Raw genomic sequence first — 26730 nt, forward strand, 5'->3', positions numbered from 1 at the left:
GGACTATGTTTCACCTGAATGTTGTTCCAGGACCAACAAAAGACGTTGATCCAGCAAAACATCCTACCTGCCAAAATCACAGTCACCACTGGTGGACCAGCGTGGGAAACCATAAAGTCTTTGCTGGTCTTTTCATCAGGGTGAACACGATGTAAGTTACACAAAGACACACAAAAACCAACATAACAATTACATGTTTAATGGTCTGCTAATGTAGTTATAGAAGAAACTGGGCTTGCATTGATACAGAATTCCCAATTTGATTCCAAGTAACAAGTTCTTGGTTTGATTTCAATTAATATATCCCTATTGCTTACATATAATAGGAGTTCTCTCCCAGCTAATGCTGTTAATTATATAGGGGACCTTTAAACTAGGTACATTATAAACATTTTAATTTGACTACGGTAATTATATTGTATTAGTTTTTAATAATTTGGGTCACATTTTGGATTTTTCAAAATGAACAAATCCATGTATTCAATCAATAAATAAGATATTTTATTTAACAAATTTGTTACATGTTTAAGTTTTAACTGCATTATTTGTACTATTTACAAGTATATGCACTGATTTGTTGAAAACGTTCTAAAAGTGGTACTGTCCCTTTAAAACTGGTATTTCTGTAAAAAGTGTCTGTAAATGAGTGCATATTAACAAAATATGACTCAAATGGCTTTATCTCATCTGTAAATTTAGAATAAAGTGTTTATTTTTTGTTTTGTTTTTGATGAATAACTGACTGTAGAGAACAGAATGGGTATTAAAAAAGACATTATTCAATGACAAATGGGTCCTGTGGATCTCGTCTTTGGACACACATTGCATGGAACAACTTTTACTCTCAATACGCAGTGAAAGGATCTTGCTGCTAACTATTCCACCACTTTACTACACAATTACTGGTGAGCGAGATGTAACATTTAGCAGCCAGTTGCCAAATATCTACATTTTAGTTGCATAACGCAAAATTTGGTTGCAAATGCGAGTGGTTTCCTCTCATTGTAGTGGAGGGTTGCGCATAGAATAAAAGATAGGTCTTGGGATTTAAGAATCAATATTAAGATCGTTCAAATGAAGATCGTGATGCATCGGAAAAAAAAAATTATTTTATTTTATTTACTATTGGTAAATATTAGGCTACTAAAGTCTGTCTCAGGGAGCAGAGCTCAATTAGGGCATAAAACCAGAGAAAAAGGGCATCCTTTACCATCCTTTTGTACAGCCTTAAACAACTTATAGAACCCCAGCTGAGTTTCAAAACTTCCAGCTGCCCAGGACGCAATAGCAGCCTGTATCTGTTATGTCTATCCTCTTGACTGGAAAACTCTCTAAATCTTACACATATAAGCACAGTGACTTTTGCACAACTGATTAATGTGCTGGAATAACCCAGCATTCTGCTAAAGAGCCGATGGGGAATCTTCTTCTAACACCCAGAGGTGAACACACACACACTCGCAAATTAACAGCTAGAGGACTAGAGGAGTCATATACAGCTGTGTTTACACTGGGTCGATGCCATAGTGCACTGACAATACATCGTGGTGAGGAGAAACATCATGTGTGTATTATTTTACTGGTTACATCCCCAGCCACTGTTTCACTTTTATGCAACAAGGAAGGAGCAAGCTTTCGCATAAAAACACAAAAGGAGATGTTAGGTGCAATGTGCAGTCGCAGTCAACATTCACTTAAGATGCAAGTGAATTGTCTGACTAGTAAACAAATGGTAAAGGTGCTCCAGGTTTAGCATTTACCGTTAGCGCCCATGATCTGTTTGAAATGCGTGCAGCACTTCCGCCGATCACTGTCTCTGCATACGGACAGAACGTCAATATCTAAGTGTGTGTGTGACCGATGGATGTTGATGCCCATCAAAATAGACGGCCCAAGTGATGAAGGTGAACACATAGACAGACATGCCCGTTCTCACTCGGACATGTCGTCGATATGCTGTGCCCTCTAATGGGTGAAAGGCAGGAGCCCAAACACTTCACAGCCTGGACCGCTCTAATAAATGAACATTACCTCCTATTCTGAAATTGTGGGCTATTTTAAAGAGTACACACAAAGTGTGGGAGTCTATTGAGCATCTGAACAAGTTAGACTGTCTCTGATATGATTACAAGCTAGAAAACATTTCCAGTTGGGAGCCCATGATGTGAGATTGGTTAAACCAAGTGCAGTTCAATGCATATACATTTTGATATAGATGCCCGTCAGGTCATCTGTATTACTGCTATGTTGTTGTAATATAATACTGGGACAGCAAAAAACAGGAAACACAAGTGCTTTTAGGCACAGAAAGAATAGTGTTCAAGTTTAATTTAGGCTATAGCTTTAGGCTTTGGTTCTGCATAAAATGCAACATGCGACACTGTCTTTGCAGTGTAAGGCAGATATAGATGGTTAAAAGAATATTATGGGTTTAATACAAGTTAAGCTCAATCGACAGCATTTATGAAATAATGTTGATCACCACAAAACTTCTTTTTGCAACCCAAAAGTCTCTATTACAATGGAAGTGGATAAGGGCTAATCTGTGTGCGTTAAAATACTAAGTATTACTAAATTAAGTGTTGCAAAATGTATGGTATATCACATTTTACAACTTCTTTGCAATGACGGCATTAAACAAACCCTAAAACAACCATAAAAAACATTAATTAAACAGCTTTACAGCTCAAATAATTTAAAAGTTTTAACAGAAGAATTAAAGCCAAATGATTACAAATTTCTGCCTTTAAAACCCTCAAAAACTTGCCCCATTCACTTCCATTGTAAGTGCCTCACTGTAACCTCGATTTTTGCTTTTTTTAAATAAATTGAGTTGAAATTATTTTTGTGGCAATGAACATTATGCCACAAATTCTGTGAATTAAACATAACTTGTACTGAACCCAGCATATTCCTTTAAATAGAATGCATGAAAGAAAATATCTAGAAATTGAGTATGAAAATATTACAATGGGATCATTACTCGGTTCGATTTTTAATGCAGAATGGTGATATTCAAAATTCAAGCTTTAATTTCTAAATTATAAAGTAAAAAAAATAAATTATAAAAAAAAAAATAGCACAAGAGAAACTTAAATTACCTAAAAAACTAAGTTTGAACTGAGTCTGTAAATAAAACGAATGTTCCAGGTTCAAAAGAAGTTAAGCTCAGTCAACAACTTTTCATTTGTGGCATAATGTTGATTACCACAAAAAGATTATTTCAACTAGTCCCTACGTTTATTAAAATAATAATAATGCATGGTTACAATAAGGCACACAATGAAAGTGAACGGGGCCAGTTCATACGCATTAAAATACACACGGTTTCAAAAGTATAGCAAGACATAAACATTACAAATATTATTTTTGTGTGATAAAATCAGGGATTTACATAAATTACGGTGTTTAACAGATTACATGGTTTACCAGTGTTACATTGTCATAACAACTAAATTGTAGTATTGGAGATAACTTTACACAGATATGGTTAGTATGCAATTTTATCACACTAAAATCATGTTAACATATATAATGTTTACATCTTGTGGCAATGATTTGTGTGTTGTAATGTTTACGGACTGGTCCCAATCACTTGCATTGTAATTGCCTTAATGTAACTGCAACTTTTTATTTTTTCCCATTATTTTAATGAGAGATAAGTCAAAATAATTTTTTGTGGTAATCAACATAATGCCACAAACTTTAACTTGGAACATTTGTTTAACACACAGACTCAAATGTTGTTTTGTACATAATTTCAGTCTCACTTCTGCTATAGATATGAATATGCAATGCAATGAATATCATTGCAGTGCTGCTTTGAACACACTGTAAAGATGATACCATAGCCTAATTTTTATCACTTTGCAGACAGCACCGTCCTTTGGATAGCATGAGGATAACATTTGCACAAATCAGCCCTGGTAGAAAGTGGCCTGGGTCAGGTAGTGGGCACAAGCACGCCCATATACGTCCCCAAAAGACCCACAGAAAGGCTTACAAACAGGAGCCAAAAAGCAACAAAAGGCTTTAGTCCTCAGAGATGGGTAAATGGAGACAAAGAGAGATGTTTTGTATCTAGGATGCGGTGTGGTCTCTGTTGTTGTAGCTTTTGAGCAGGGGGTGGTACTATTAGCACTTTAAAGAAAGAGTCCTAACTTTTCAAATGGACTTCAGGGCCTGGCGGGGTGCTTTGTCAGACATTAGAGAAGCATCTGGTTCATGGTGAGCAGAACAGGCTCTCACATGAATAACAAACAATGTGGATGCACGCAACAATCACAGAGGATTTAATGGAGTGCTGGGATACCTATGTTCAGATTGTGCATGTTTATATGAGATTACAGGAGTGTAAAGTTTAGACTGTGTGCAGGTTTGTGTGAATGCATTTTACTAAGAGCGAGAGAGAGACAACATAATAGATTGTGTGAGAAAAAAACAAAGAGAGACAAATAGTGGGTGTTGTGAATGATGGGGCATGTATATGTGTGTGTGTGTGTGTGTTTGTAGCGCGTGCTCGGGCAAGAGAGGCAGGTTGGCTTGTACAGGTGGGCTGTTGACGGTTTTATCTCTCTGAATCAGATTTTGAGAGGTTTCCCAGAGCTTTGGCCACAGAAACATGGCTGGTGTCTGCAGCTTCTCATTCCGCCCCAGAACTCAAACATTTCATTAAATGAATCAACGTCTTAATCAACCCCCCCCATAACATTCCAAATACCACAGAAAAACAGACATGTAAAAAAGAGAGCAAGAGAGAGAGAGAGAGAGGGGAAAACCCTGGACTTAGGTAGGAATGAGTTTGAAAACATCTGAAAGCTAAATAGCTGTTTCTTGATTACAGATCGGACCATTTCACTTTGTGAAAGAGACTTTTGGCTGAGGAAAAGCGGCATCCACTTCAACGATTCCTTTGACGTGATCAAAGGAATCAGCTATTAGCATACCCCTGCTCTTTTCAAACATATTAATAATGAAAAAAAAAAAAGCCTCAAACGTCCATCTATACATATCCTTTAGATATTTACAGCCCCACGGAAAATAGATACAATCCAGCGAAGCTCATCTTCACGCGCATTCAAATGTGTGTCATCACCAATTTACCACAAAACAAATGGGAATGATCAAATCTATATACAGATACAATATGGGAGGCTCTTCTGCTCTTAGACCAGTGCTGCTCTCAAAATACCCAAATCACCTTTAAGAAAAAGGTGGAGGATTACGATCTCAACAGGAAGACAAGGAACACCAAATTTCCAATGATAGTAAAGGATTCCGTGGACCCTCTTAACCTTAGATAAAGACTCGGCAATAGAGGTAAGTTTGTGGTTGATCTCCAGTACTCTGGGTCAACATTACATCCCTGAATCTGTTTTCTTCTCAGATTCAAGTATCGATGAGGACATGCAGAAATGATTCAGCACATGCGGCCATAATGTACCTTTAACACAAGCCTGGCATGTCAATTAAACCTGCACAAATACAGCTTCTGGCAGACAGAAAAGGCAACATAAAACACAATCACATGAATTATACAGCCGACATGGGGAATGAAACCCGCAGCCAGCGTTTATCCACAAAACAGAAGATATTACTTCCCACTGTCTGTTCCTCAGTTTGAGCTGATAAAAGAGAGACTCGGAGTAAATCTACATCTTCATGTGTTTGGTTAACTGACACCTGTTTATACATTCGTGGTTAGAAACTATTTGGCATTTTAGAATTTCTTGTCTTATCATTCCAGAGGCACTGGAAAATGTAGCTTTATGTTACACAAACGCACACAAAAATTCTAATACTGGGTAGGCAAAATAAGAAATATCCATAATGGTCCAACAAAACAGAGAAAACAGTACATTAGAAATAAAACGTTTATAAAAGATTCAAAGTAATGTTATTAAAGCAGTTAGATGGAAAGATTATATATATATACACACACACACACACACCCGCATGCACGAACACACACACACAGTACTGTGCAAAATGTTTAGGCACATAAGATGTTTCACAAAAGCATTTGTCTTAAGATGGTTATTTATATCTTCAGCTTTTGTGTGTCAATGGGAAAAATACATTTTAGACTCCCAAACATTCCTTTTGCAAAAATAAAAGATTAGAATTGAAGAACAGGACACTCTGCAAGAGATGGCATTGTCCCACAGAGCCTCCCCAAATATTGTGTCAGTCTGAGATTACATAAAGAGCAGAAACAATTGAGACAGCCTAAACAGAAGAACTGTGGTGAATTATCCAAGAAGCTTGGAACATCCTATCTGCCAACAAGCAAGAAAAACTGTGTTCAGGTGTACCTGAGAGAATTGGGGCTGTTTTAAAGGCAAAGGTGGTCACACCAAATATTGATTTAGCTTTCTTATGTTAACTGATAAATGAAAACTATTTAAGGCACTATTTGTGAAGACATCCTCACTATGCAACATTTTTCACAAGTGCCTAAAACATTTTCAAAGTACTGTGTACATAAAGAAATATGTTTAATTATCAAAAACATTTCTAATTAACTAAACTTAATCAAGTTTGCATGCAAAAACTAATTAAAATGTTGCAAAAAAAAAAAGTTTTAAGATGCAAAAGTCCACAGCAGCATTCATATATAGAGCATGAAACTAATCTTTCTCAGAGCGTCGTCCCTAATCCAAATTTTTCGACAAACTCTACAATTTTACAACAAAATGTGCGTAAAGAAAACCTATACGTTCCTTCAAGTAAGAAGACGTGTAAAAAATGCAAATAGGAGGCACATTTCAGTTGCGTTTTAACCTACAAACTACAGACGGCTTTCATTTTAAAAAGTGCACCAAAAGTCACCGGCTGTCAATCATTTTTCAGCTTCAACCCCATTACAAGAAAAAGCATTTTCGCGAGGAAATCCCTGCACGATGCAGATAAAAATCATTTAAAACATTTGACCTAAATTCGAAAAGAATTGCCTTACATCTTTGAGCTCGAGATTGTAAAGGCCGACGAGTGATTCAGATTATTTTAGTATCCCAGTCTAAAATTAACTGTCCGAAGAGTGAGTCATTTGAACCAAAGCAAACATCCAAACAACTAAATAGTCATTAAAAAAATCTATAACGTTTAACGGGACATACGCGTTATTTAGGTCCTCATAGAAGCTTGATGATTCTATTACAATAATCTAAGTGGTTAAATAAAAATCGATAGAATTATGTTTTGTTCAAAAAACGTATATCTGTAAATGCTGTTTTGAGGTGAATAGCTATATGGAGAATATACGTTTTTTTCTCTGACAGGGGGTGTTCTCAAGGTATGTTCTAAACTTACCAGAAGAGCAAACGCGCTGAACAAACTTCATTTTCAAACATTTCATCGTGTATTAGGTATGATAAAAACAATAAATTCTTACTTGTTTGCCGACTTCAACCAACGTTCAGTCCTCAAAAGTTTCTCTAAAGTTCCAAAGCTGAAGTCCTGAGAGCTGAACCTGGTCTTCTGCTCTACGTGATGTTCTTTGAGTTACTTTTTTTTAACCGCACACAAAGTAGGAGTTACTTCTGAAAATATGTAACAATTCCACCTCAGAAAGATTTAACTTGGCGCTCGAGTTCCCCGTGTGTTTTCTCTCTCATTTATACACTTACAAACTGAAGAACATACTCCCCAAACAGTCCGGCGCTGTCCATTCCACAAAAGTTCCAGAGAAATCACTCGAATTCAACTTTTTTAATGTTCGAACCACTTACCGGGATACAGTGCAGTTTCGCGCGTGACAATGCAACAGGTGTCAATTAAACGTTCGATCGCTTGACAAGCGCGCAAACTTAAGGCACGCGCCCTGCTTGCAGCGCGCGCAAGACAAACCGCTTATTATCTCCTTATTAAATAAATTTGTCGTAGACAAAAGAGTCTGGAGTCGTTCAATTCGCCTCACAGAGTTGATGAACTTGAGTTGTTGAACTTTTACGCTCAAACCTTTTGTTTTTCTCTCTCTCTCTCTCTCTCTCTCTCCTTACTCCAGCCTCTGCATTTAATCCTCTCGTGCCGTTTGCGCAGGAAATTTGGAAAACCTTTCAAACTTTCCCCCCTTCTCTTTTCTTTCCAGAGGCAAAATGTGTCACTGCACAGGTTCTTAACCTAAACCCCCAGTGCTTAGAAGAAAGCACTAAAAGCAGACGATGAAACTCTAGCGACTGCTTCAGTCCGCGGGCAGGGGGGGTGAAAGACTGACTGAGTTTGGACTAGTTTGTGCATTGCCTACTCATGGGCCCGCCTGCCCTCCCCATCTCTCCAGCTTCGAAACAGGGGAGGGAAAAAACACCACAGTCTTCCAACAGCCCAGCGAGAACGCGCATTCCCTGTTTTGACGAACACTTGGACCAGTGTCCTAACCACTGCTCCTATTAGTCAGCCAATAAACATGTAGTAATTAGCTATTATAGCTGTGATGAAGTTTGTGGCAGGCCTGGGCACATTTTGAGAATCTAATCATTTAGTAAAACATTTTCATATACAATATTCTAGTTAATAATATAGGCTACATAATACAATAATAAACTGGTAGAGCAAGGTGCTTGTAACACAAGGGTCATGGGTTCAAATCCCTGGGCACACATGATGATTCAAAATGAATTTTTCACATGCAGTGCTAGTCGCTTTGGAAACAATATTTTTTATTTTTTTACAATTTATAATTTAAAGTTTGCATATCATTAAGTATTGCCCAATATATAAACTCACAATATTGTTAAACCAAATGCTTTTGAATAACAGAACTGCTTTGCACAGCTGTAATTTGCTTCATGCTGTAGATTCACAACTGCACAGACAGCAGCAGTTCTAAAACTGCATAACTTTAATACTTTGGCTCTGAGCTTTGCTGGGGTGCAGCTACAAGGCGACCAGATTTCTGAAATGAAAAACGGGGACATAGGGTCTAGCTTAGTGGTAAATATGATATTGAAATTTCACGTTACTTATCTATAACAATTCAGATGTTATGTATGTTACCATGGTGAATGTAGTTATGTGAACTATCATACTCTGTTGAACATGTCTCAATGAAATTCTGATACAGAGGTAAATTTGATCATTTTTAATAGTCTTCTGTTACATATAAGTTCATACTTTTCTACACTGTATACAGTAGATGACATTGTGGCACAAAAGTGAACTTAACAAACATATAATCAATGATTGAATATAGGAACTGTTGCAGCTGACTCCACAGCACAGGAACCCCTGCCCTTGGTCACACTCTTTACATCCCTCTTCTTACTCTCTTCTAAAACTCCTTCTCTTCTCCTCTTTTCCTGCACCTTTACCTGGCACTTTCCTAAAAGTAACATAGTAGGCTGCAAACTTGCTTGCTGGCAAACTGGCAGAGTACTTAAAGCTGCTATAGCGAGCAGCCCCCTCTGTTGGTCGAAACAAACAGCACACGGTAAATCTTGTTGCCTGTAGGCTTCAATAGCAGCTTTCTTGCCATGTATTTTCACTTTGCGGACTGTTTTAAACGTGCAGCAACACGTTCAAAACACCAGTGTTGGGTGTAATGCATTACTAAGTAATTAATTACTGTAATTAAATTACTTTTTCATTGAAAATAAAGTAACAGATTTTTCAGTCATGTAATTAGTTACTTCTGATATTATTGTGTTTACATTTACATTTATTTTGGCAGATGCTTTTATCCAAAGTGACTTACAGTGCACTTATTACAGGGACAATCCCCACGGAGCAACCTGGAGTTATGTGCCTTGCTCAAGGACACAATGGTGGTGGCTGTGGGAATCGAACCAGCAACCTTCTGAATAACAGTTATGTGCTTTAGCCCACTATGCCACCACCACTCCATGTTTAGACTATAGAACAATTCTATATTAAACAATAGTGAATTTAAAATCTAAATTTAATGTCTAATGTTAAAATATATGTTTTCTAATTAAACACTGCCCCTTAAAATCTTTGGCCTGTTCATGAATAATTTATTTGATTTTATATTATTTATTTGAAAGAATTAGAAGAACAGTTTCATGTCTATCCTTGTCTTTTTCATCTGTTCGAGGTTGATGAGGGTTTTAGAAAGTAATTAGTAACAAGTAATGCAATTACTTTTCAGACAGAGTAATTAGTACAGTAATCTAATTACACTGTAGAATATGTAATTACTAGTTAGTAATTAATTACTTTTTAAGAGTAACTTACCCAACACTGCAGCACACATATGGACCTTCTGAATGAACGGTAGATGACAATGGAGGACAAACATGTGGTAGAGCCAAGGGCGTAGCCAGAAAATTACTTTTGGGTGGGCCTCAGTAAAAATTAATGGGGCAAGTTTTCTTACCAAAAATATCCTTAACAACAGAGAAGCGGTCCATTCAAAAGTTCTTTCACACTCTCAGAAATCTGAATTTGTGCATTTTTAGACATTTTATAAATATATAATTGAAGTCAAAGAATAATCTCTAATATTCTGGGTGGGCCTGGGTCTAATTTGTGTAGGCCCAGGGCCATCCTGGCCCACCCTTGGCTACGCCACTGGGTAGAGCTTTATCGAGTTTCCACATGTAAAGATATCAGTTTAAAAGTGTAGAGGGGCCAGCGGGTCAGACCCAACTCCATTTCTCCAAAACACATTCTGGGGTGCTCAACTCCTGAGTCACGGCTCACATATGGGGCTGATCTACTGCTGCATGCCCACCTCTGACATCTGGAGCTTTGTGCTGGCAAACTGTGTGAAAGATTCTGACAGAAGTATTGATAACATCTCAATTTGCTAAGCCTTTTCCCCACCCCTTTGAAAGACATGCATTTATAGTTTTTCAAAGGAATATTCCAGGTTCATAACAAGTTAAGCTTAATCGACAGCTTTAGTGGCATAATGTTGATTACCACAAAACATAATTTCAATTTGTCCCTCCTTTTCTTAAGAAAAAAAAAAGAGCAAAAGTCAAATTTAAAGAAGGTACAATGGAAGTGAATGTGGCCAATTATTTGAGGGTTTAAAAGGCAGAAATGTAAAGCTTAGTACTTCATTAAAACACTTACATGAATTCTTCTGTTAACATAATGTATTATGTAAACTATGAAGTTTTTTAAATCGTATTTTTTAAGGTCGTCAACAAATAATCTGGCAAAGTGAAATGGAAAGGTATTGTGGCAAACAGACCTGAACCTACTTCATTGCATTGCAATAAATAAAAAAAATAATCAACACCTTCCATCAAACTATCAAAATCAAACATTCAACAGTGTTGTGGTATAAGGTACTATAAGCGACCTTCTAAAGATTCATTATGTATGGACGAAGGAACTCGTCTCACCATGGAAACGACGAACTGTCTAACAATGTGGTTGTCATGGGAATGCGAGGCCTTTGAACTAACTCCCTAATGTCTGCTATGCCATATCAAATGTAAGCAAAATGTAAGCATGTCAAAATGGCCACGATAAAGCCAAGCTAGAAACGTGATGCATTCGAACTGCAGCTTTTATCTGACAAACATCCCATGACCCGCTTCTGTACATAATCAAGCCCAGCTCCAGTCCTCAGGCCCTGATATGGTTCCAAAACCCTTCTTAGAATTGCTCCATTCATTACCTCTATATGCAATGAGTGCAAGCTTGTCTTATTTGCTGAAATAAAATAATTTCATCAGTTTCCCAGAGTCGGCATTGACATTTTTTTGGTTCTCCACACAAGAGTCTGTTGCTCTTTGCGTTTGATTGGGACAGACAAACATTCTTTTGAGCGAATCTCTCCCGCTTTGTATCATCCCCTGCTGTTTGAAGCTCCAGGTAAGATCATCCTCCAGGAACCTGTCAGAGCTTGTAATGACTGTTACTTGTCTGGTTCTTTCTTCTGCGCAGTATGCACGCTTAATAATGGCCTTGTAATTAGTTGTTTTACTCTCCTCAAGCCTGTTAATTGCAGTAAGATCACCTCTAGACATAGTGATTTACAGTAGGTAAAATCCCAGTGCAGGGTTGTCTGTAATTTGTTGATATGTTCTCGAAGAAAGATCAGTGTCAGCAGAAAAGAACAGACTCTCTCCTGTTGCATTCATAATCTATCATTAGTTGAGCTTGCTAAGGCAAGCATCATTATTACTATTGCTCAAACTAAGGGTTGGGATTTCAACAAAGCCCTACTCTAAGAATGAATCTTTGGTGTGTAACAACACTGTGCTATGGTCATAAATAATACCTCAAAGTGTGCCGGTTGTTGAGGAGTGATATGCTATTCATTTTCTAAGCAATTTTAGGATTTTTGCCCAGCAGAACAAAAGCCATGTCCATAAATTTGCATAGACTCACAGTACATTTAAGTAGGGATCAGAGTCATATATTGGGTGGGATAATTTTTTACTTGGGCCAGCATATTCTAGCAACCCCCTGGCAATGCCCTGACAACCATTCAGAACGTCCTAGCATTTTTGCACTGGTAGCCACTCAAAATGAAAAAAAAAACTTGTTTTGCTCAATTTTAAAAAATGTAAAGCCTTTTTTCAAGTCATGTAGTTACTGTAGCTCTATGCGTTAAAGCAAAGTTTGCTTATGATAATGCCATTTCCAAGTAATACGGACAAATTGTTGAGTGCAACTGACCATGAAACCCAGACAATGTAAGTGCATTCATGTAAGTGATGGAGGCTTGTTTTCCTTCAAAAAATCAGTTATGTGAAAAATAAAATTTTTCCAGACCTCTCCATCCTATGGACATGCCGTTTATTTTAGACACTTGCTGTTCTTTTTTTCACTCTCTCCTCTTACTTTTTGCAATCAGTGTGCTTTGGCCGCTACGACTGAAACCACATCGTTTCCACACCCACACATGGACCTCTTATCCACTGTGCCTCTGAAAAAACATATGCAGAAGTATTTCTATATATACATGCTCTTTAAACAGAGAAAGACCTCTGCAGGCCACTCCTGTTTAGATATAGGGCTTTATGGGATAGAGATGGTTGCCAATCAGTGGCGGGACTGCTTATCCAGGACTATCTACTGTAGAAGCATGATGATTCCAGGCTGAGGAATGGCAGAACAGATTTCTCGCTATTCCTAAGGGCTGTTTAACAAGGTCCGTGTATTTATTTCTGCCTTCATGGTATTCACACTGGCCGCATAAGCAGAGCAGTGCTGCATTTTGGTGCCGAGGGCATTTTTGTTGCTCATTGCACGATGAACTCTGCCAAAAATACACTGAAAATACAATAACCTTTTCTGCCCTAAAAAGGCAAAATGCAATAACCACGACACTGACACATGAAATTGGCTTCATATTTGCTTGGTTTTAGTGCAGATTTTGTAGTTACCACAATTTTTACACCATGTCCATACTCATTCATTTTCGGTCAAAACACATTAGGTTTACGCCTCTAATCCACAATAGAACGGCATTTTCCCCCACCAAAAATGCTGCATTTTGAAAATGCTCTCTATCACCACATTCTTTTGGAAAACGATGACATTTGGATTACAAAACAATGGTTAAGTGTAGATGTGACCCAAGACACTGGAGGCCCTAAGCAAACTTACAATGGGGCCTCAAGATGACTTAATCTAACTTAAAAAAGGTTTAAAAGCTATAATATACTTATCTGACTTGCTTTAATAAATCTAAAAAGGCTAAAACCTAAAGATCCATCAGAAAACTGTAAACTTGTACAACTAAGGGCCTTAGAGTCAATAAGGCAACCACTTGCTTAAGAGACCTGATTTTGGTCATAACTTTTGACTAAATGTGTAGTTACTGCGTTTTGCCTTTGCATGGCAGTATTTATCAATACATTCTTTTTCAATCTAGATTTTTATGAAGCAACACATATTACTGGCATGAATTACGCATTGTCTGAAAAGCGGTTGGGCTTGATGAAATTCCACATGTAGTGACAGGCATACAAACAGCACATTCTATTCCCTAAATCTGAGTAAATACAGATGATTTAAGCAGTTTATAGCTATACTTTGATGCTTGGGTTCTGTTCCATGTAGATGAATTACCATTTGGATGTAAATGGGCCCCCCTTCCTCATGTAAATTTGATTACATGACAATCAAGTTTGTAATCATTCTCAATGACCAACCCCTTATAGCCATTTTATTTGGATTCCCCTGAAATTCCCCTGAAATTTGCACATTTAGATGGTGGCTTAAATGCTGGTAATATTCTTCTCATTGCTTGTGTTTAGCAAACACAGGCTTGGCATGACAAGCCTCTCCGTTGATTTTCCCTAAAGCAAGTCTTTCCCACATGGCATGCTCTAGTTCCTCACCAAGTTGCTACTTGATATGTACTGCATGCAATTTGTATATCGTAAAGTGAAGAGTGTAAACTTGAAAAGGAACTCTGCTGGGTGGCCTAACTGGTGATGTGTAATCGGCAGTAAATCCGGTCCTGGGGGTCCGTACAAAGAGGCTGGAGGAGGAAACCATGACATCTCAACAGGCCATCTGTGACCTTTTTTGTGGGTTGAGAAATCGTCTTCTTTCTGTCTCAACAGAACCATTGAATGTGTTGAGGAGAGACATACAGAAGAGGACTGGAGGCCCCTGCTAAACACTTGGGATGCCACTAGAACAAAGCAGGCTACACACATTTGAGTCCTCTGAATGGTGGAATGAACTAATAAAAAATATATATACTCTGTTCCATACCCTAGTGAGCTGCCTTGCTGTCTACATGGGTGGCTGCCTTCTAACACAGCATCCTAACCAAATGGAACCTCATAAGTGACTGATTTGGAACACTCTACATATGCTGAAACTGAGTGCCACACAAATAGCGCTCCATAATGTGAAGCACACGACACACTCATTAGCAGTTGCTAGGCTAATATTACATATGCATAAAAATACACATTCATATTTATAATTTTGGATGCATTTTTTACTTGTTGCAATACATTCTGGGTTTGTTTTAGCCACAAAGGACATATATGATGCTGCCTTAACATCTGGCTAAAACTAGGCATCTTAGAAGGCAGCAAAATTTAGCTTGTTACCTTTTAGAACACATCAAGAGAGTGCCTATGATGCCTTAAAAGGTTGTCTAGGTACACAGCTCACTAGGTTTTGGAACAGACCTGTGGACTAGAAAACCATAAGTAGCTTTTAAAACAAAATAGTGCACCATACTGTAACTGACTGTAAGAAAACACCAAAACACAATAAATTACAAAAAGGATAAAAAGCCAGATAGTGTAGTTTATATACATACAAAGGCAAAAGCAGAATACAATATACCTTTTAACTACTTTTAATTGTCTTTTTACAGAAATCATTTAATAGATGCACATAAGGCAGTATTTTTGTGAATGTTAAAATATCAACAAAAAAGATGACTAGCTTTGGGTTAAAGCTGACATTTTTCCATTTATTTTTCATTAAATTAAAAGGGATGGGGTGAGAATCCTCTATGAAAGTGTTTCTATATGTAATACATAAAAAAGAACATGAGTCATTTGAAAATATAAAGACCCTTACTGTGACAGAAGGCAGGGTTGCTGGAGCCAAAAGACAAGGATGTGGATGGGTCTGACACTCTCTTATAGGACAAAATACAGAGAAAAATAACACCATTGTAAGTGCCAACTTTAAGATATTGTCATGGCTGACCCTGATATACAGGCACTCAAAACTTCGGTGACAGCCTCGAAAATTACTATGTTACAACATACATAGATCTGAGTTAAAATGAAGATTAGGTCCATTTAATTAATGCTGCTTCATTCAACTCAGATCCGTAATGGGGCCTAATTCAAAATGTTCCATCTAGCGGTCAACTAGCTGGATGAGAGTGTGACAAGCCTGGTTTGGTTTGACCTCTTATTGTGTCAGTTAAGGTTTAAAGGTTTAAATATAAAGCAAACACGATATAAACAGTATTAGGTCACATGACCTGGCTTTGGTTGCTGATGAACGACAGGCAAGTTATTATTTGTGGCACTTTCTAGAGCAGACTAGTTTCGTTTGGCACCGGATTCACTCAGATGGAGAACGGAAAGTCAGACGTGGACTTGCCAAATCCTTCGGCGGATGTTTTATGTGGTTTCATGCTTTAAACAGTCTCAGTCCATCAAAGTAAGTAGAGGGAAGTAATGTATGAAAAATGTGGATGCGTTGACGGACTGTTTGGGTAAATAATGACAACGCAAGATGAGTTAATAAGTAAACAATTTAATAGACGATCTACTTAAGACGCCATATAAAATTAGAGTGTGTTTAAATTGTGTGATAAATTACTACACTAAACAAATGAGGGTTCATGTTGAGTGATACCGTTCTTCTAACCGAAATGGTCAACACAAGATGGTTATTATCTCCTGTAAAGGCATGAATGATTATAACCTTAAATAACACCAAATGCCCAGCAACCCAGAGTGCTATTAGAACACAGTTCTTAAGCAAAGGTCTTGGCATCTTTCAGTTCACTTGAAGCACAATCACAGAAGTTTCTCCAACCCCATGAATACACATACATGTTTTTTGTGATCATAAAAAACACGCTGTTTTCAGCATTGCATTGGAATCACACACAATATCAAGGACAGCAAAAAAAAATAAATCCCCCAAAACAACAACAAAAAAACAATTAAAACAATAATTGTAAGATGAGTTGGAATCACAAATCAAAAGAGATGCATATTGCAACCATACATTATCAACCACATGGTAACAATATGAAGAATCTTTGTTAACAACTTTGATTTGACATTTAGAACTTTTTTTTTTAATGTCAACTTTTTACTAGTTCTGTTTATTTTTTTAAACACATTTTTTAATGGCAGACAGCCATTTTGTTCAGACGGATATGTTCTCTCCCCCAGACACTTTGTGCAAATGTTCAACTAAGTCTAGGTCCAAGCATCAACTATTTTAAATATAAATATCTGTAAATGCATGTACATGATAATGGGGCAGATCTCTGGCAGTGTAGTAACAGTTGTGTAGAAGTCTTTATTTTTAGTAACAGTAAGAGAGGATCATATTTAAAATGGTGGACACACTAGAGCATCCATATGAATCCTAGAACAAAACTACGGAGACCAAAATAGCAGGGATCGCTGATTAACATTATGAATTATGGGACATACAGCATGACCTATTTCACTTGTGTCTTTTAAGTATTTAGGTGGTCACTATGATAAATTTCACCTGTAATAGGCCAAAATAATACAAAATAACACATCTGGACAGCAAAAATGAGGCAGAGATCAGAAAGTGGAATATAAAAAGCATCTGAAGTTGGGCCCTTACATTATGTGCTAGACTCTCTCTTTCTTTCTCTCGTCCTCTACAGACATGACTCTGTGAATTTAAGTAGGATGATAAATGTTCATACTAGAACATGAAGGAACACCTCATGCTCATTCACACTTATGCAGAACACATGTCCAAGGCAGGTAGATGTAAAAAGCCTAAAACAATATGGAAAGTCAACTGACCACATCTTATAAGCTGCTCTGCTATACATTAATGGGAAAAATTAAGAGCAAGCTAAAATAAGAGTATAGTCAGTAACACTTTCTATTATAGAGGGCGGATTATTTAGGGTGATAGCGGTAATATAGTCTGAGTATAGGTCAATTTGTCTTCACAGTTTGACAGTGATAAAAAGAGGTCCATTTCAGCCAATGGTTTTATAAAACACCCTATTAGTTTTAGGATCTTATAAACAAATATATTCAGTTTTAATGCATTATAATGAGTATAACATGATCAACAGAAAATGTAATGGGTTATAATGCATTATACTGTAGTCTTTTAATGGATAGGCAAGTATGATGTATTAAAGCCATGATTGCAATATTTTATAAATTATAGAACAGTTTACACAGTGTGTTATGAGACATTACGAATATATTTAGAATACTGTTTTAATGCATTAAATATACAGCCTCTATAGAAAGTGTTACCAAATACTCTTTTGGCTTTCGTAATTGCGCCGGTGTAGATCTCTTATAGTTCTTCAAAAACAAACAGAGGAATCACCCAGACTGGGATGCCTCCAAACATACAAAGCGATCCAAAGCCTGCAGGGAATTTCCATACTCCTCTGTGTGATTAGGTCTGTCTATAACCAGCAATCACACAAATACCAGAGAGTCACTCAACACACAATAACAGCCTCTCCAAAGCGCTGGGCCATTCTCTCTCTGATCCACTCATGGTTATCACAGCACTCCTGCTTTTTGTTTTCTTTGTGAATTCTCCAGAGTGCCCTAAGCTGAACAGAGGCACAGAGAGCTGCGTTAAAAGCCCAGCTCCTGTACTGAAGAACATAAATTGTGAGAGGGTCCGTGATAGTCAGTGTGTGTGCGCGAGGGGTCTGTGTTTAGTCTAAGTTGAGAGATTCAGCCACAGTATAGATAACCAAGCTCCATATTTCAGAGACTCATAGGTGACAAGCTAAACTGTGTTTGTGTGCATGAGATAGCGGACAGAAACAGAGTGAGAGAGAAAAACAGGATGGGTGTCATCAATCAGTTCAGATTTGATTTTTAGAGCTCAACAGGGCTGCTCGTCGCATTTATGACCTCATAAGGAAGTCCATTAGCGGCATTTAGGAGCATAAAACCATAAAATCTTTTATTGAGGTGCAACAGATATGACTGCAATAAGATCTATGGAGCAAGCCGTGATAAGGGCACGCGAATGGTGATTTCTTGGGATTGCCAGTGCAAGTGTGCACATATGGTTTTGAAGGTAGTGTCCACACATTGTCACTTGGTAAATTTAGCTTTCAATTGCATTATAAATGTGCTTATAAATACATTTGGATGAATCTCACGATTTTGGATGAATCTCACGCTCACGAAAGCTGTAAACGACATGTCTGGGTCATATTCAACCCAAAAATGAAGCTTAAAAAAGTAAATACAAATTTACGCTTAAAGAAAATCACTTATATTGTTTTCCTGATCATTAAGCACCTTTCCCCCTATATCACATTAGTTTATTTAAAAATCATTCTCATTACTGTAATGCAAAGAAATGTATATATGATTTACACTGTATACTTTTACATCATAGTAGCATTTGTTGCACTGCCTTTAATTTATGTTGATTTAAATATTTTTTTTTTTACAGTAACACACTAAAAATTATTGTATTACAGTTATAAGAATCATCTGAATCAACATTGAGAATATGTAATAGAAAATATAAGTCATTACTGTAATGTATATGTGGAGCGGAGGAGGGCGGGTCCGGTCGGAATATCGCGCGCCCGGTCCCCAATCGGCCTGATGAGGCGCGCGAGGAATAAAGGCGGCCGGTGACGATGGTTCGAGAGAGAGGTGCCGGAACCGGTCCGTTTTTCCCTCGCGCGCCTCATCAGGCCGATTGGGGACCGGGTGCGCGATATTCCGACCGGCCCCGCCCCCCTCCGCTCCACAGTATATAACAAAATTATATATATATGTGGAATTACAAAAAAAATCTAAAAAGTGCTTAATTGTCATGATATTGCCACACTACAAAAAAATCTTTCAGGTCCTAAAACAGGATTAAAACAACTTCTCTTTTTTAATTTTCTCATGGTTTTGGGGATCAAATGTGACCTGGACATGTTTTCATGAGATTCACCATACTACTTACTTCTCGAAGGTCAAAATTATTCACACTCAGCACTCAAATAAAAATGGCAATATCAAAAAATATATCCTCAATAACTCTTTATAACTTATAGAATGACTCAAGAGTCTATGTGGCCAGTCAAATCTGAGTACAGTAAACATCTGGTCCAGTATCATATAGCTGTTTTGCATCATAACTAGTGTGTATGGGCATCAGGAGCATTGGTATGAAGATATGGGAGTGTGTGAGAAATAGTGAGAGAGATGATTATATTTGCTGTGATCTCTCGCTGATTTCTGAGGCTGTATGTCTTGTCTGCCTGGATTATCATACAGAAAAGGAGTCTGACTAACACGGCCCAGCAGGTCAGAGCCATAAACTATAGGATGAAGAGATAGAGCGAGGAGCAGAGGGCACATTATGCCTAGTGTCATCCACAAGAGCAACGGGAGGGGAAATCGACTATGGACTTTAAAGCAACAGCCAACCTGTGAGACGAAGCAACAACATTTATCAGGAGTTGAGCAAGGTTATGTCTTATCGCTTTTGTGGCCAGTCTGGAGATGGACACCTCAGACCCTGCAGATATAGACCCCTATAACCTTAAAATGAACAGAAAAATTAGAAAAAAAGAGAAACATGATGGTACAAGCAATATGCATGGGATCAAAGCGTTATCTACATGATGGTATCTCTGATGGTGCAATAGTGCACAAATCAACATTCCCAACTTGCATCAACTACCATCTGATCTCAAAGAGAGTTAAACGGATAGTTCACCCAAAAATGAGAATTCTGTAATCTATAACTCACCTTCATGTTGTTCCAAACCTGTATGACTTCGGTCTTCCATGGAACACAAATGGAGATGTCAGGCAGAGTGATAGCCTCAATCGCCATTCACTTTTATTGTATGGAAATAGATGCAATGAAAGTGAAAGGTCCCTAACATCTTTGGTGTTCCATGGAAGAAAAAAAAGTAATACGGGTTTGGAACGACATGAGGATGAATGAATGATGACAGAACTTTCATTTGTGGAAATTCACTTTAAAGAGAGGGGTCTAAAACAAGAGGGCATCTAAATCACAGTTGTTCTTTTTTTTTTACCTCATCCATCAAAAAGCTGCTGTCTCAAACTTTTTGCTTTGGAAAAGCATGCAAATTGAGAAACTACTGCCAGTCTTCATCCCAGTGTGGGACCTCATACATTTCAAGTGCAGAATGAATGATAGGTGACTGTTTTCCTATTTCCCAGTGATGTGTTGCGGCTGCTCGCTGATGATTAGGCATTTTTGCCTTCACAACATCTGTGTTCATAATAACACCCTGTGCAGAGCAGCCCACGTAAAAAAGAAAAAAGAAAAACAAAACCTGCAACATGTAAAGACAAATGTTAGCAGCAATAAACCAACAACTTCCAAGGCAAATAAATTTCTTCCTCTCATCTTTAAAAGACACAAACCAGGCTGTGGTTTTTGCAAAAGAAATACTATGACCTGGTGACAGGTGCATATAGGATAACATTACCCACATTTTCCCTTTCATACTTTTACGAATTGACTTTGGAGGAAATCGGCCAGTAACCAAGTCAACAGTAAATTCCCAGATGGTTGGGGGGTTGCAGTAATCTAAACCCACTACTGACTATGATAGTAAAAGTATGTTTAAATCCGGGAGGACTGTCTGCTGGCACAACTGGAACATTAACCAAGCTTTTGAGTGAAACCAGATGGTTTCAAGAGTGCAGGAGTTTTGCCCTGCGCGAATGACCCATAATTTAACGTCAGTAACAAAACATCTACAAAAAAAGAGTGGGAGAAAAAATGTAAATTGCTTCAAAACGGTTTCAAAATCCTGCATCTGCAGCTTTTAAACGCTGTGGCAATCACGTATATCAAGATAAGGAGCCTATTTCCCGCCCCTCACAGAGAGAACTCCACATCCTGCAGGACAGCATTGTGAGACTGAGGAAAGACATCAAAAACGACGCAAATATGTCTTGTAATTCTGAGCTTCTCTGCCTCTAGGATCCCCTCTGTCTTCAGTTTCTCCTTCCCATTGTGTTTATGTGGGTCAGAGAATGAAGTGTAAAAAGGATTTTGAAGGTGAAAAGAGGAAGGGACTTGAAGAATGGGACAGCAATTCAAGCATGCACTTCACTTCTTGTGAGCATCAGTCTGTCCCGTATATGTGTCTCTTCCCACTCGTTCTGTACTTTGACTTGTGAGGGTGCATGAGGGTGAAACAGTTTTTATTTTTGTGCTGGCATCCGTTGGCTGTGAAATTAAGTGAAAAACAGGTAGAAGAAAGAGAGAGAGAGAGAGAGAGAGAGAGAGAGAGAGAGAGTAAGAGAGGAGGAGGCCTCAATTGGTGCCTCTACATGATGTTGTCTGGTCAGCATGACTCTTCCAGAGCGTTGACGACCTGTTCCAGGATGTCGGGGCAGTGGTCGGCGATCTGCTGCAGGACGGAGTTCGCGTATTCCTGCAGTTCTGCACTCTCTCTCTCACACTGTTCCAGCTCAGACTCTAGCTGCAGAACGAGAGACAAAATTAGTTTATATAAGTAACATTTCAAATCTTATTTGATTAGCCATGTTTAAAGCCACTGCCATAAAAATCCGTAAACAGACTACAGTAAGGCCAATGAGCTGTATCACTCATAATAGAACAATAGTCAGAACTAATGCAGATGGTATTAGTAACAGAATAAATGTATTTTGAGATTTTATATTATCATATTATTATTTATTATAATTTTTTTTTTAACATTGGTGTATTTTAGCATACAGAGCACAACAGTCTAGTTACGGAAGTAAAAATCCCATTAACATTTTCCATAGGGCTATTGATTATTAACAATAACTTATACACCTTGAAACACAGACCCACTGTGAGAGCAGAGGTTGTTAATCGATGGTTTATGCTTCTGTTGAAGCCATTGGTTTGCATTATTTTAACGTAATAAAAAAAAACTTGTTTAATATCAGATGTCCTGGTGAAAATCTACACTACCCAAGATCCCCTAAAGATCCACCAATCAGAAAAAGAGCCCTGCAGCGACTGCCTACTGCCATGACACACTGCGAATGATGCAATCGAGTCAGTATTCCTAAACTCTTAAACTATTTACAGTTCTGTGCAAAAGTTTTAGGCACATAAGATGTTTCACAAGAACATTTGTCTTATGATGGTTATTTATATCCTCAGCTTTAGTGTGTCAATTGGAAAAATAAATGTTATACTCCCAAACATTCCTTTTACAAATAGAATAGAAGAACAGGGAGCCCTGCAACAGATGGCATGCCCTCACAGAGCTCCACACTGAAAATCGAGTCAGTCTGTGATTACACGAAGAGACAGAAGTAATTGAGACAGCCTAAATAAATAAAAGAACTGTGGCAAATTCTCCAAGCAGCATGGAACATCCTATCTGCCAACAACCAAGAAAAACTGTGTCCAGGTGTAATTAGGAGAATAGGTGCGGTTTTGAAGGCAAAAGTGTTCACAGCAAATATTGATTTAGCTCTTTGTCTGTTTACTGGGATTTTGTATGACGGTAATTGATTAATGAAAATTAAATAATGAAATTATTTAAGTCATAATGTTTTTAAAAGTTTTTCACAAGTGCCTAAAACTTTTGCACAGTACTGTACATGTATGTAAATATCTGGCAATTTTGCAATATACTTTAAATTATTTGATTACATAAATCAAACTTTTTATTTATTAAATTTTTTTTCCATCGTAAATGCATCATTCACAATGCTTTACGAGACTACACAGTAGCTCATTCCGTCATTAAAGAGAGTAAGTATATTCTACCTTTGACTTTTTTGTCCCATTTTCAAATACTTTCTTGCTTCAAATCAAAGTTTGTAATGTTTGTACAGATTCACCTTGGAGCTGGTTGCTTTGGTTCATGGCTTAGAACTCTATTATGACGGATTTAATGAATTCACTTTGTAAAAAGTGAATGGGAAAAATACATCCGGAATCAAGATGGCTGAAAAAAAAAATAAAAAAAGGCCAATTTCATGAATGCAATGACCCACTAATGGCTGCTCATTACAGGTATTTTGCCACATTTAAGGGGTGTTAATATGAAAAATATCCATATTGTACCATAACGCTCGGCCCTGGATGCTGCTGGTCAATTTCAGTTGTTCCAGCTTTACTAAACTATGATGCAAAACACCTGTTTATCTAGCTACTATGTATGTCAATGGAAAGCACCAATAGATTAACATTCTGTTAAAGGCTGAGCATTACAGTGTTTTTACCATACATAAGGTGTGTTAGGCGCTAAAAACCTGTGTAATGTGTGAACTTGAATGGCTTATTGCTTTGATAAAATGGCAGCTACAGTAATACTATAAATGACACCCCTTTTAAATAAATACATGTTTTAATAACTATAGGCTGTTTACTGTTACCAAGCAATGTATGCTATATTGTTTAATTCTAATACAGCAAGACTGTGATGTACAACCCAAGTCTAAATTCTTCTGACAATGCTAAGGAAAAAGTACAAATGAGTTCTAGTAATGAACTTTTTTTTTCCAATAGATTTCTTTCTTTTCTTCCGTAACTCTCAACCATAAAACACTGGTTCCACTGAGGCCAAGTGTCATAAACTGAAAGGAAACAAGGTTCCAGAGAACTACGAGAGAGGCATGTAAAAGAGGGAGTCTAACTGACTAACAAAGAATGAAAGATGATAACTGTCCAGGTGATGACACAGACACTGGACATATGAGCTTATGAGGATATCTTAAAAAAAATGGCAACTCCTCACCTTTTCCCCACTCGCCCTCAGTATGAGGGTCGCTGTCTTTCTCTCCAATCCCATTAGCACACAGCCGGCTGAAAACAAATCACCTCCTCAAAGCACTTATTTTTAAATCATTATATAAAATTCTACACTTGGAATTTGCCCGAAAGGTTTAATTTTCCGCTCATTAAAAGAAATTTAAACTAAAGAGGGGATTTAACATTTTACGGCACCTCTGTATAACGATAATCACAGGTGTGGTTATCTTTAATGCTCAAATCCTTTTTCCAAATGATTTCCGTAGAGGTTTGGCAAATAGACGCAGAGAAAGAAGAGAGGAGGGAAGGGGGATTCCTGGATGCTGGCATTGCCAATTATGCCAGGAAATCTGCCATGGCAAGAGCAGGTGCCTTTTAACTAACTAAAACACACATACAGGCATACGCACAGGCACATGCACACACACACACATGCGCACACAGGAAACAGATGTAAATGTGGGAAGCACTCAGGCTCAGTATATTTTCCTTCAAACGCTTTAAAAAGATATAAATATACTCTCATCAAGAGACCTATTCATTCACACACTCTTTAAAAGAGTGAAGATTAATAGTGAACTGATTCAAAAGATTTGCTTGTGTAGATTATCAATTTACCTTTACACTGCAAAATAACTTTTTTATATCAGTTTTTGATTTTAGCTCAAATATCTAAGGATGATTCTCACGAAACCTGTCTAGAAAATGTCCTGGTTCTATGCAACCCTAAATCATAATAAGAATAATAATAATAATACATGAAAATATATTTCACATAAAAAATTTAGTCCATTAAGACTTTTTCATTACAGTTCCGCACATTTTACCCCCCAATTGCAATTGTTATAACATGAAAAATTGTATATTATTTAAATAGTAAATAATTTATACATCAGAGTAGCACTCCTTTGGTCCTCCCTTTCATTTTCAAAAATTTAAATAATAAAACATTTTTTAATGCATAACAGTATCTTGTGAATCATTATTGAAATAATGGGAAAATCAAAGTAAAATATCCAGGCATTGTCAATTACTGAGAATTGGGGGTGGGGGGTACTAAAGTGTACAAAAAAAATGCAAACCAACTTAATGGTTCTAAATGTAGGCTTCATTAACCCTTAAATAACCTTCTAAAAGATGCATTTACTTGAGAAACTGCATCAAAAAAGACAAAAAAATAACAAAAAGACAATAATGTACTACAATTGGTGTTTCAAGGCACTGCAACCTTTTAAAATTGCTTTTCAGATCTGAACAAGAGCCATTGATCCAAAGCCAATAAGTGGAATATTTCACAAAAACCCACAAAAGTATTTTCTTTGGCCCTCCTGACATATGAACGGCAACTTTAACAAGGTTAATGATAAAGACATCTGTAACAATAACTGGAAGTAATATTCATATATCATAAAATATGTTCCCCTTAAATGTGTGTTTTTGTGCAAGCCTGGCCCATGCTAGTATTTCATAATTAACGAAACAAAACATGCCACGGTGGATCAATGGGGGCAGGCCGAGCGATCTTTCAGATGGGTGTTTGCACAACTGTAGGGGCAAACACACCCGAACAGCACAGGGAAAAAAGCTCCACCCCCTGCACAGCTAGTGCTAAAGCTAAGATGGGCTCTCTCAGACTCTAAAGGGGGTTTGAAAGGGGAGGTGATGGATATGCCCAGGAAAGTCTTTCCATCTCAAGGCCTCTGAGCAAGGAGTGAGAAAAGAGGGGGGCAGGTCAAATCATGGATTTAGGACCTGGCCAGGATTTAAGCATGCAAAACAGGCATAACGCAATGCACTGACATTTATGACTAGCAGAATGTTACGTAAGAATGAAAAATGTTTTCCTTGAGTGGTCACATTTTTGTAAAAGGGAGACTGTAAGACAAAGATGCACATGTGAAATATACACCCAAGTATACAACAGAATATGTGAGTTTATTAGAGGTTGCCTGATGTGGGTTTTTCAATGGACAATGCTGATAACAATAGACTGTATTCAGAGTGACACCATATTTAATTTTTGACAGAAATAGTCTGTACAACGGCATGCACTGCATAAAAGTCCTACGTCACATCTAATTATCAGAACTCTATTTTCTACTAGAAAGTTTTTTGTCTACTGAATGTTTTTAGAAAGTTTTTTTTTTTTGTCAAAGTTTCGTTGGCTGAACGATCAACTGCAATTTAAACAACAGTAAAATCTATTGCAAAACTAATGAAATTTAATACAACACTCTGAATAAAGTGCTTTCAAACCAGGGTGGTTTGAAATAGACACTTTGAATTTGCTGAAATTAACACTTAATTTACACAACATTAACTACAAATTCACAACAACCTTTTGAA

General features: G+C 37.5%; 2 protein-coding genes across 2 annotated transcripts in view; both read right to left on the minus strand.

The window, feature by feature from the left end:
- Positions 1-8212, minus strand: part of LOC127637326 (protein Wnt-5b-like) — a 94830-nt gene extending 86618 nt beyond the window's left edge. Inside the window, exon 1 of the mRNA XM_052118336.1 lies at positions 7394-8212. The gene's annotated coding sequence lies outside the window, so the exon portion shown is untranslated. The remainder of the gene's footprint in view (positions 1-7393) is intronic.
- An 11209-nt stretch (positions 8213-19421) lies between these two features.
- erc1b (ELKS/RAB6-interacting/CAST family member 1b) overlaps positions 19422-26730 on the minus strand; it is a 259978-nt gene continuing 252669 nt past the window's right edge. The window contains exon 19 of the mRNA XM_052119037.1: positions 19422-22105. Coding sequence (XP_051974997.1) covers positions 21968-22105 — 138 coding nt within the window. The 3' untranslated portion in view covers positions 19422-21967. The remainder of the gene's footprint in view (positions 22106-26730) is intronic.

This window comes from Xyrauchen texanus, chromosome 45 (assembly GCF_025860055.1).
Source record: "Xyrauchen texanus isolate HMW12.3.18 chromosome 45, RBS_HiC_50CHRs, whole genome shotgun sequence".
NCBI classification, from domain to species: domain Eukaryota; kingdom Metazoa; phylum Chordata; class Actinopteri; order Cypriniformes; family Catostomidae; genus Xyrauchen; species Xyrauchen texanus.